This window comes from Silene latifolia, chromosome 10 (genome assembly GCF_048544455.1).
Source record: "Silene latifolia isolate original U9 population chromosome 10, ASM4854445v1, whole genome shotgun sequence".
NCBI classification, from domain to species: domain Eukaryota; kingdom Viridiplantae; phylum Streptophyta; class Magnoliopsida; order Caryophyllales; family Caryophyllaceae; genus Silene; species Silene latifolia.
Window position 1 is genome coordinate 3,032,324 of NC_133535.1, and position 12,203 is coordinate 3,044,526.

General features: G+C 36.3%; 1 protein-coding gene and 1 non-coding gene across 2 annotated transcripts; both read right to left on the reverse strand.

Annotated features, from left to right (window-relative positions):
• Positions 1-3,399: 3,399 nt before the first annotated feature.
• LOC141607025 (cytochrome P450 CYP82D47-like) lies at positions 3,400-6,538 on the reverse strand. The gene is made up of 2 exons (XM_074426402.1): positions 5,568-6,538; positions 3,400-4,047 (listed from the first exon to the last, which is right to left on the reverse strand). The coding sequence occupies exons 1-2, from the start codon at positions 6,324-6,326 to the stop codon at positions 3,421-3,423; spliced, it is 1,386 nt and encodes a 461-aa protein (XP_074282503.1). The 5' UTR covers positions 6,327-6,538; the 3' UTR covers positions 3,400-3,420.
• Positions 6,539-9,792: 3,254 nt separating this feature from the next.
• LOC141609773 (small nucleolar RNA R71) lies at positions 9,793-9,899 on the reverse strand. The gene has a single exon (XR_012527684.1). It is a non-coding gene; the product is annotated as a small nucleolar RNA R71 (small nucleolar RNA).
• Positions 9,900-12,203: the final 2,304 nt, after the last annotated feature.

Here is a 12,203-nt window from a genome sequence, read left to right on the forward strand (position 1 = left end):
GGTTTATATTTTGTGATTTGCTCGCTTGTACTCCATCCATCCTATTTTATTGTCCCCTATCTAAATTTAGGGTGGAAAATTTGTAAACCTCTAATATTGCCCTTAAATAATTTAGCTACCATTATCTTCATTTCAATGATATGTGTACCCATTACCTTTAATTCAAGGGGTACAATTGGTATTTCAACATCTTTTAGAACCCAAAGAATATAAAAAATTGAAAACAGTCTAATAGAAGCCAAAGAATAAATTTTCCTTGTAAAATTAAGGATCTCAAACTATGATAAGACAATTCAGCACATCCTCGTATCACCATCTTCATGGAGCTCCTTTTGAGGAGATCATATGTTTGATTTAATGTATGAGAGAAATTACTTACTAATGGCACCAAAGACTGCTGACGAGAAACATGTATCCATTGAAAAGACGTTCGAAACCATTAACAAATTACTCTTGCCTATGACTCTAATAGAACAAAACCCTAGGAAGAAATAGATGACAAAAACTCGGAAATAGAGGCTGAAACACAAATCTCATCCAAAGAGAGGCACCGATATATATTGATTAAATAATAACTTTCATGCTAATATTTAAGAAATGAATCATTTTTTAAGCTTATAATCGATGAATTATAGATGGCGGTCCCATGAATGATTAATGGAGGGAAAAGTGACACGACGACCTTAAAAATAGGTGGGGAAGGGAGGGGAGGGGAGGGGGAAGGGGAGAAGGGAAGGAAAAGGAAAGGGTGGAGAAATGGGATGCTTGTATTTGAATTTGAATATAATTTTTTTCAAATTTTTCTTAATTTGGAGAGATTTTGATTTGTCTTACAGGAGGGAAAGTGACCCCTCCACATGTTTCCCTCCTTTTTTCTCCTCTGTTATTTGTTATCCAAACTAAAGTTATTAGTTTCCCTCCATTTTCCTCCGTTCCCTGCCCTCCGATTTTGTCCAAAACGCACCCGAATGGAGCAACCTTGAATGGCCATTATGAGAACTATGCATACAAAAGCTATTAATATCACGTTGATATTTGAAGAGTCGTAAATAATATGGGAATCCATGGATTATTTTGTTTTTTATGTATAAGGTAAGAAAATTAGATTGATTCTTAAAAATATGATGACTTTGTTTTTTTTGTGTTGATCTTTATTTTTAATGTATGTATTGAGCGCACTACTGTTTCTTTTATAGAACTAGCTAGAGTGGACTTTGTAATAGGACAAATATTGACTCGATGAATCAATATCAACCACGTATATAAATCAGTATCTAAATGTTGACTTAAATCATATATTCTTTTCGTCTTCATAAATAGTTTACACTTACTTAATTTTATGAGAGTAATAGACAATAATATTACTCGTACATTCTTAATTTTTTTTGGTCTAAACCATCCGGTAATCCGAACCACATTGGGCCGACTAATCCGGATTTCGGGGCGTGTCCAAGGATTACGGTATTTAAACCCCTCCCAATCGCAGTTGTGGGGGATCGATCCATGACCTCCTACTGCAAAAATATTACCTACGCTACCATCGCCAACCAACGATTGGTACTCGTACATTCTTAATAAAACTACTATGAAATGATTTATTTGGCGTTTACATAAAAGCATTAAACTCAATGACACAAGTTAAATCTAACTTAATCTGACCTTAACATGACTCGGTAATTGACAAAGAACATTAGTTTTTTTGCGGGCCTAAATCAAACGAAGGGTATATCGAATGTATGCAGTCTTTTATTTTGTATAGTTTAATTAACAAAGAAAGAAATTCTTCTTATAAGTTATAACCAATAACTCCATAAGGCCATAAGTATGAAAATTACAATAAACTATCTAGATTCTTATTATTATGTGCTTCCATATATAATGTGCTAACATTGTTAAATGTTTATATGGTTATTCAAAGTTTGTTTAGTAAAAAAAAAAAAACTTATACAAAAACTCATAGCCACAAGATTCAAATACAACATTTTTTTAAATCGTAGTATTCGGAAAGACGATCGATTTAAAACTAAATCGTTATTTTCTGAATTTGTAAACACGAATTATGGCCTTTTAGAGTTTTCCGAATAAACAAATTAGGTATTTTGTGCATAAAGTCACACCTTAAGGATATTGCGTAAATTTTTCGCTGTTAAATATTTATATGATTAATTATTATTTCATTATTTTAATTAGGGTAATACCGAAATCAGCCTCATCCGTGACACATGGAGAGAAAAAATGAAGAAGATCTTGCTCCTAACAAGTGAACGAAAAACCAAAAATGTTTTAGTGTGGTGGTTAAGACAGAGGTATTGTGGACATATGTCTCAGGTTTGAATCCATTCTTCCTTCTATTGTAATGCGACTAAGTGCACGCTCCGTTAGACAAAAAAAAGTGGACGAAAAACCGCGACATTTGACTGATAGGATATTCTTTGAATAGTTTTTGGCTTTTTGCGAAGATTCACACCAAAATAAATACTTTCTCTGATCTTAGTCGTTGTTTTGTTTCTTTTTTTTTGACACAAAAATTAAGAAAATGAATTTATACTACATAAAACATCATATTCCACATAAAATTAAATTTGTACCATATAAAATATTTTTAAACAAGAAAAGAGTTAATAAAACCCGACCAATATGAAAAAAAAAAAAAAAAAAAGGAAAGAGGGAACTGTATGTCGACTAAGAGGGAGTAATTGATTGAACATCCCTCACACAAGTCACAACTACACAAGTCGTTTGAATTGTCGTTAGCAAGCCATCCATCAAAGAATTATCTACCGGCCATTTAGTCAAAGACTAGTGGGAAACTGGGAATACAAGGGGAAAAAAAGAAAAAAAAGATCCACTAAATGTCGGATTTCTATGATCCAAAATTAATCAAAGTTGTTAGCTATGATTTCTCCTAAGAATTACTCCGTAGTTAACTAATAGTGGAGCTCTAGTAATTAGGATCGTGTAGTTGTTGGTAATTATGCACTAAGTACGTGGGAGCCCATGTTTCCATAGTTATAGCTTTGGTAGTTTAGGTTGTAATGGCTATTTAAGAGCCTCGTTTACTTTGATATTAATTGAGTCAGTTTACGATAGTTTTTTCCCTATGTTTCACTCTCCTCTCTAATTTTTAGTCTATCACTAAATATTTTTTCTTTTTTGAAAAAATCTTTGATTTTATCAATGTGGTATGAAAATGGCCACAAGTTAAGGACCAAATTAACAGGCGAGTTATATAAGTTTTGTAATTGCTTAAGTTTTATTGAACTAATAAATAATGTATTTATACAAGAGTACAAAGTAGCTAACGAGATAACCTAGTCTAGAAAAATACTCCCTCCATTATATAAGTATTTTATTTATTAGGTTGGGTTATACCATAAAATTATATAAGTAACTAGCAACATTAACATCAACCTGCAACAATTAATTAACATAAAATCCAGACAATAGACTTGGTTTAATGAGAATATTTAGTGGATTACTCTTCACATTTGTCAATCCAAAGCTCTCATTCATATCAATTAGTGCATCATTAGGACTTGCATACTCAAATCCATGCAACACACTAGCCAAGGTTAAATGCACCACTTGTAGACCAAACGATATCCCGGGACATATTCTTCTACCGGCCCCAAAAGGAAACAATTCAAAATGTTGCCCTTTTACATCGATATCTTTGTGAGTAGTCAAGAATCTCTCAGGCTGAAACTCTAATGGATCTTCCCAGTTTTTCGGATTTGTGAATATCTTTGACAAGTTCACAATAAGTTGTGTGCCTCTTTTGATGTGGTAGCCGTTAACTGTGCAGTCTTCTATGAATTCTCGAGGACCCATTAGTGGAGCCGGTGGGTATAGCCTTAAAGTTTCTTTTACAATTGCTTGAAGGTATTTGAGATTAGGAATGTCATCCTCGGAAACTTGTCTTTCTTTTCCGACTACTAAGTTTAGCTCATCTTTAGCCGTTTTTAGAACTCGAGGGTTGTTCATCAACAATGAGAATGCCCATATTAATGATACTGTACTTGTATCTGTTCCTCCTGCGATCATCGTCTAAACAAAGTGATTTTGTAAGTTAAGTATTATCTTGATTTCTAATCAATGAAGAAAAATTGTCACTAATCTTTGACTTTGGTGTACTGAGCGTTGCTTTTTAATTACTAATAATGTCCTAAATTACAATATTTTAGTGTTTTTTTTTGGCTATCTCAAACTATTTATCAGTTGAATATCTTTCTTCCAAAAAGGTAGAGTTAGCCCCGTTCTTTATGACTTTATTTATTTCAGCTCAGCTCAATTCAGTTTAGTTTCAGTCAATGTGATTTTAGTTCATCTTTACACCAAATTAACACTTAGTTCAGCTTCATTCACTTGAGCTCAACTCCATTTAATTTCATTTCAGCTTAATTCCATTCAATTCAGTTCATTTCTGTTCATTATAATAGAAAATAATAGAGCCTTACACTCTGTATACAGAATTCGCTGTTTTATTTTATTTTATAAACCATTATCTAAATTTTACCCTTCTAGCCTAAATTACTCTTTTGGCAAATTAGTGTGTATTCAACATTATTGCATAAAACAATAAAATTAGCATGAGACAAGATATTTTGATATCAATATATATTAATCCTTCACAAATTTTTAATGGGTTTATAATTTTATATGTACACATGCATAAAGTTTTTTAGTTACACATATGATTTGTTGACCGAACAAATCTCATTACATGCATGTAAGTCATGTTCACCGATTTTGTGTTGCATACTTGCATGAATTTCTCACATTATATGTATAAAATAGAATTTTTTGGTTAATGAGTGTTAATTAGCAAAATAATTAGGTAATAAGGGTTCACTTGAAACTATTTGGATCTATAGTGTCCACGTCATCACTTTTTATTTTATTTTCTAATTTTTATATAAAACCGCTAAGAAACTTAGCGGCTTTACAAAATGTCATCGTCCAAATATTTGTATCTGTTTTATTTATAAAAAAAAAAAAAAAAAATTGAAGAGCAAGGCCGCTGAGAAGTTCAGCGGCTTATCACAAAGTTTCCAACAACTTTCATTAGCTACCCTACAAAATGACCGTACTGATATGATAAGCCGCTAAGATTCCTAGCGGTTTTGCCTTTTATATATAAAAAAAAACTAAGTGAAGCCGCTAAGTTTCTTAGCGGTTTCATATAAAAATTGGAAAAAAATAAAAAGTGATCACGTGGACACTATGGACCCAAATAATTTCAAATGAACACTTATTACCTAATTATTTTGCTCATTAACGCTAAATAACCAAAAAATTCTATAAAATATCATATCTCACAAGGTAGTTACTCTAACTCTTCAACTTTATAGTGTACCTGTGTTCAATACTCGATACTTGGACATAGATGTGACCGTATTAGGGTATGAGTATGAATGTATGATCCTTGGACAATACGCCTCATTTTGAGCTAAAATATACGTATTTTTCATTCAGATAACAATTTCAATTCTTTTACATATACCTATATATATATATCAGATAATACTTCTAAATGAGTCAGAGAAACATAGTTAAAAAGACTTTACCAGACAAGTAGCCTTGTTGATAGTATCAGCATCATAGTTGCAATCCTTAGTAGCATCATGGTCAAGAATTGAAAGCATGACATCCATAAAATCTTGACTTTGCTTACTTTTATTATTCTCATTATTCTCATTATTGTACCTATTTTCCTTATGTTCTTGAAGCCATCCTTCAATAATATCATCAAGATCCTTAAATACCCTTTTCATGTCCTTCTCTTTTCCTCCCAAATCTAACCATCTCAAAAACGGAAGCGCGTCTCCGATCACAAAACTTCCTACATACTCAAAGAATCGCCTAATCGCTTTTTTAAATCGTAGCGATTCCTCACTATTTACACCCAATTGTTTGCTAGAAATAATCCTAAGCATTGTTTTCAATGCGAAATCCCCAAACAATTGTTTCATATCGACTGTAACATATTCCGAACTATTCTTTTTGTCTTTCCACGTGTCATACATATTTTTCATTAACATATTAATTTCCGATTTCCAAACATAGAAAAGCATGGACACTCGATAGTTCGAGAGTAACTCGAGCAGTACTATTTTACGCATAGTACGCCAATACGATCCATAAGGGCTAAACCCGAAAATGGCATAATTATAAGACATTAACTCAATTGCTATGGATTTTGGACGTCCTGACGCGGCTTTATCATTTGTTAATAAACACTCCTTAGCCATTTCGGATGAGCTAATCACCACGGCTTCGTGTACACCGAGATTTATTGTGAAAATCGGACCGTATTTATCGGCCATGGTGCCTAAGACTTTGTGTGGCAATTTAGAAGGGTGTAGAAGTGGAAGGTGACCGATTATAGGCCATGAACCACCAGCTTTAGGAGGCTGTTTATATTTTGTGTTTTGCATGTAACGTTTTAGGGTTACGAAAATTATGCATGCAAAAGCTAATATTATTGTAACGATTGAAGGGTCGTGTATAAGGGATTTCATGGTTTATTTTTGTGGTATTATTTAAATTATTTGTTGTGTGTGTATTGAAGGATGCACTTATATGCCGGTAGTGCCCGTTTTATAGTAGGTACACTAGTGATAAGTAGCATTTTAGTTGTATTTTACCCCGCATTTATATCTTATTACGACTCGATTTTGTGTGCTTATATGATTAAATAGCTCATTTAATTTACTATTTATAATAATTAGTCGTCGTTGTTATATTCATTAATTAGTCGGATATTTATTTAATATTATTATTAATATTATTTTATTATAATAATTTGTAGGTAACACGAACTAATAAAAAGGAGATTCGATTTACAATAAATCAAGTCGGGTCAAAACAAGTCTAAAAGCTGCAAAACGCCAAAACGGATCAAGTGATAAGAGCAAATTAACCAAGTTGACAAAAAGCCATCATCATCTTCATTTACCAAGTCAACTTAGTTACTCATGCAAATGAGCTATCATCTTCATCACCATCATCATGCGTCTTTTTCCCCTGCTTCTCCATTTCACCATAACCATCCAACCTCCATTACCATCCTCCATTCAACCTTCATCACCTCCAACCTCCATTACCATCCGCATAAGCCACCATTCACCATACTACCCCATCACCATTAATCACCATCTCCATTAACAGCACCCCGACAAACACCATAACCATCATTTATCACCTTCACCATTTTTGGCCCATCACCATTGTTGTTCCCTGCCTGCAACACTTCACCACCATCATTTCCACCATACCACCACGACTTCAGTCACCATCCGTACCCGCATCATCATCAACTCGCATCATCGGGTATGAACTCGGAATCAAAGCAACAACAGAATTGAAGACGAGAATGAAGAATGTTGGCCCACTCAAATCGATGAAAACTGATGAAGCTTTGCCTTGCCGGTCAACCGGCAGCCGACTCCCTTAACCGGCAAAACACACCAATTTGTTCTCTTTTTTGTGAAGTCCTCGCTGCCGGTATAGGGACCGGCAGCCGTCTAGCCGGCACAACGCACCACAATCAACAAACTCGCATCAACTTTGTCTTCTCTACCGGTGCCCCGGCGGTCGACTGACCGGCAGAACACACATCCCACTTTTTTTCTGCTCTTTTCTCAATGGCCTCGCTGCCGGTGACACGGCCGGCGGCCGGTGGACCGGCAAAGAACCCCTGCTCGTCCTTTTTCCTTGTTTTGTCTACTTTTTGTTCAATTACTTTGGGGGATGCGTGAGTGTATCATGACTATTACTAATATTATTATTATTATTATTAGGTGTAGTGGAATTATTAGTAAAGTGGTATATAAAGACCACATTAGAATAGAACAAGGGGGGGATTACACAACTTAACACCCATTACTTTACCTTAGAAATTAGACTAGTCTCTCATTCTCTCTCAATATTGTAGAACCCTAAATATTTCCCTTTCAATATTTCTTCAATAAAATTTGTAATCATTCCTTAATTAGTTTAATTAATCTCTTGTTTATCCAAGTTCTTCATTCCATCAATTCAAGTTAAAGTATTATTGGTATAATTCTTTACTCTTATTTCTCTCTTTAATTTCAATAGTTTACATTTGCCTTCTTTTAAGTTTTGTTTAATTGTTTATGTTTGAATTCTCCTCTTTTGTTGTCTAATTGATGTTATTCTCTCTCTTTAATCTTTTCTTTGTTTTCCATTGTTGTTGTTCTCAAAGATTGAATCTTTGAGTTGCTATTGTTAAAGTTTGTGTCTTTTTGCATTAATCTCTTTCCATCTTAGATTAATTTGTCTTTCCTCATAATTTTGTTGATTAATTGCATGATTAGTAGTAGAATTTATTCTCCCACCATGTTCATGATTAAAGAATCCATCTTTATTGTCTCTTTTGTCTTAAGAAACATGATTAGTGAGTAATCTTCTACTAGGACTCGGTTTGACCCGACATAAGTAATTTCACTAATTGAATCTCATAAAGGCTAATTATTTGGGGAAATTGGTGAGGGTAGTTTAGAGGAATGACTTGACTTATGGACCGATTTTTGGGTAGTGTCGATTTATGACCCTTGTCCACCAACGAAAGTTGGTTAGGTTGTGATTTGGATACCCGGAATTCGACCATATTGCTAACCTAGGTTGAGACCGAAAGGGAGAACCGGGTAGGGCACCTCTAAATTAGCGTTTGAAATCGACCCTTGAGAGAGGGAGTGGGATGACCCGGAAAACGATGGGTACTTAATGACCTTGACCGATTTCTTGACCTCCTCGGAATTGTGCATGATTTTGGGGTTGTTGAGTGTTGAGTTAAGGATTCCGACCTTCGAACCCGAGAGGGGGGTTGGTGGGTAGTGCTAGTGTCCTACTTCGAACCCGAGAGGGGGGTCTTAGGCGAATTAGAGCCATCTCCTCCTTACTTGTCTACCCGAGTGATTAGCCTAGGGAATTAGTATGTGGAATTACGAATTGTTGTGGGAGAACCGAGTTCTAGGCCTTTTAATTATTTGAATTACAACTTTATTCCTCTCTTACTCATTTATCATCTTTTATTAATTTGCATTTTATTTTATTTAGTTTAGTTGTTTAGTTTTAAACCTCATCCAAATATTCCTGACTTAGCTAAGCATAAGAATATAGACAATTAGTAATCACCCATGCTCCCTGTGGATTCGACCTCGACTACCCTACTACATTAGTTGAGTTATTTGTTTGATCGGGGGAGTGCGACAAACCCCCCGCTAATCAAAATGGCGCCGTTGCCGGGGAGTATTGGCTTGATATTAATTGTTTCGTTCTAGTTTAGACTAAGTTATTGTTGCTTTTGCACACCTTGGTGTGCCATCTATCTTGCTAATCTATTCACTTGAGTGTGTAGTGGTTTTTAAGAATCCATTTGAAAATTCGGAAAGTGCAACAATGGTCGCGGTTCCTATGAGGGATAATTTGGCTCCGAAGAAGGTGGTGAACCCAAGTATTGTCAAACCACCTATTCAAGCCAACAACTTTGATGTGAAGGCTACTTTGTTACAACTAGTCCAAGGAAACCAATTCGGAGGGGGAGCCACCGAAAACCCCAATGAACATCTTAATGAATTCTTGGATAGTTGTGACATGTTCAAGGCAAGTGGAGTGTCGGAGGATGCCATCCGCCTTAGGCTCTTTCCTTATTCCTTGAGGGGGAGTGCTAAGGAATGGTTGAAGAGTTGTGAGCCCGATTCATTTAGAACTTGGAATGATGTCTCCAAGGCCTTCTTGAACAAGTATTTCCCACCACAAAGGACCGCAAGAATCAAGAGTGAGCTCCAAGGCTTCACCCAACATGATGATGAGACCCTTTACGAGGCATGGGGAAGGTATAAGGGACTCCAAAGGTTGTGTCCTCACCACGGGATCGGAGATGATGAGTTGATCAACAACTTTTATGAGGGGTTGAGCAATGAAATGAAAATGAACCTAGATTCCGGCTCGGGAAAGGGGGCATTAGACAAAATTGATCACAAGACGGCTAAGGAGCTTATAGAAGAGATGGCATCCCGTACTTTTCATTGGAATAATGACCGCCACAAGAGGAAAGGGAAGTCCAATGTGGAATCAACAAACAATGTGGAAGTTAAGGGATTGATAGAGGAACTCAAGCAACAAATTGCTTTGTTGAACTCAAGCAACACCTCAAGAAACTCTTCATCAAATTGGTCACAAGTGTATTGTTGTGAGATTTGTGGAGATCAAGGGCATCCACCAAATGAATGTCCTTTGATGATGGGAGAGGCAAATCGTATGGAGCAAGTGAATGGAGTGTGGGAATCAATTCCGGTTAGACAATCATTCAACAACAATCAATACCATCCCGGAATGAGAGCCCACCCAATTTTTTCCAATGGCTCACAAAATGCCCAAAACCCCACTTTCCAACAAAATCCACAATTTACACCAAATTTCCAAGCCCAAAAGCAAAATCCCACCTTTCAACCAAGACCACCATTCCAACAAACTTCTCAACCCTTTCAACAATCCACCCAACCTAAATCAAACATGGAGCTCATGATAGAGCAATTAATGAATTCTCAAACCCAATTCATCACTCATTCCAACCAAAAGCAAGAGGAGGCCACGTCTTCTATCAACCAACTATGGACACAAATGCAAGCCTCCCAAAGAGTGACGGATACTCAAATCTCTCAATTGGCTTCTCAAATAAGTCAATTTCAAGCCTCAAATGGAAAGTTTTCGGGTAAAACCGAGGAAAACCCAAAGAGCATTAATGTTATACATTTGAGGAGTGGTAGGGAGTTGGAAGACCGGGTGTTCGTAAAGAGGAAAAAGAGTCGCAAACCGGAAGTTGTGGTTGAAGCACCAAAAGTGGTTGAAGATGATCTTGTAGAGGTTGTTGTGGAGACTCCCATGGTAGTTGATGAACCCACCAAGGTTGTTGAGGAAACCAAGCAACATGTTGTGAGACCGTATGTGCCACCAATCCCTTTCCCTCAAAGGTTGGCAAGAGCAAAACTTGAGCAAAAGTATGGGAAATTCATGCACATGATAAAAGGTGTGAACATCACCATGCCTTTTATTGATGCCATCAAGGAGATACCCGCATATGGAAAATTCTTGAAGGAGTTGATTTCCAACAAAAATTCATTGGGTCCAAGCACCATGGTCAATTTATCACAAGAATGTAGTGCTATCCTATTGCACAAGATGCCACCAAAGCTTGAAGATCCGGGTAGTTTTTCCATACCATGCACAATTGGGACCGTTCATATTGAGAGAGCCTTATGTGACTTGGGGGCAAGCATTAGCCTCATGCCTCTCAATATCTTCAAGAAATTGAAGGGTTTTGAACTTTCACCTACAAGAGTATCTTTGCAACTTGCGGATAGATCGGTGAGGTATCCAATTGGCCTTGTGAAAGATGTCCCACTCAAAGTGGGTAAACTTGAATTTCCTTGTGATTTTTATGTGATGAATATCCCCGAAGATTCAAACATTCCTATCATATTAGGGCGCCCTTGCCTAGCTACGGGGGGTGTCTTGATTGATGTGAAAAATGGCAAACTATCTCTTCAAGTTGGTGATGACAAGATAGAATTCTCCTTGGAAAACTCCATGAAATCTCCTTCTATGAGTGACTCTTGTTGTAGAGTGGATTTGTTGGAAGATTGCTTGAATGAGCATAATCTTGAGCCTTCATATTTGGACCCATTTGAAGTTTGTCAAACCAAGGAGGGGGATGGAGTTAATGATGTGTTGGGAGTTGATGTGAAGGAAGATTTGGGTGAATATGATTCAAGAAAAGATGAATTTGAAGACCAAATTAATAATGAGATTGAATCATTCTTGAACTCTCCGGATTCATTTGTTCTAAGCTCTTTTGAAGGTGCACCTTGGTTGGATAACTCTTCAAGTGATTGGGAATCTCAAATTGATGCCTTGGAGGCGGCTCTCAATGGAAATAGTTCGGGTCAAAAGAAGAGTCAAGAGAATTTGGATAAAAATGATGATATCATGAACCTCAATGTTGAGAAGTTGACTCCTTCACCTCTCATTCTTCACCACTCTCCTTGTCTTGATGACCATGAGGATGTTTCCTCATTCTATGAGGTCTATGAGATTCCATCCGTCTCTTCTTCTAGCTACTACATTGAAATGGAGGATCCTAGTCACCATGAGGATGCTCGAAACAATACCGAGAGGAT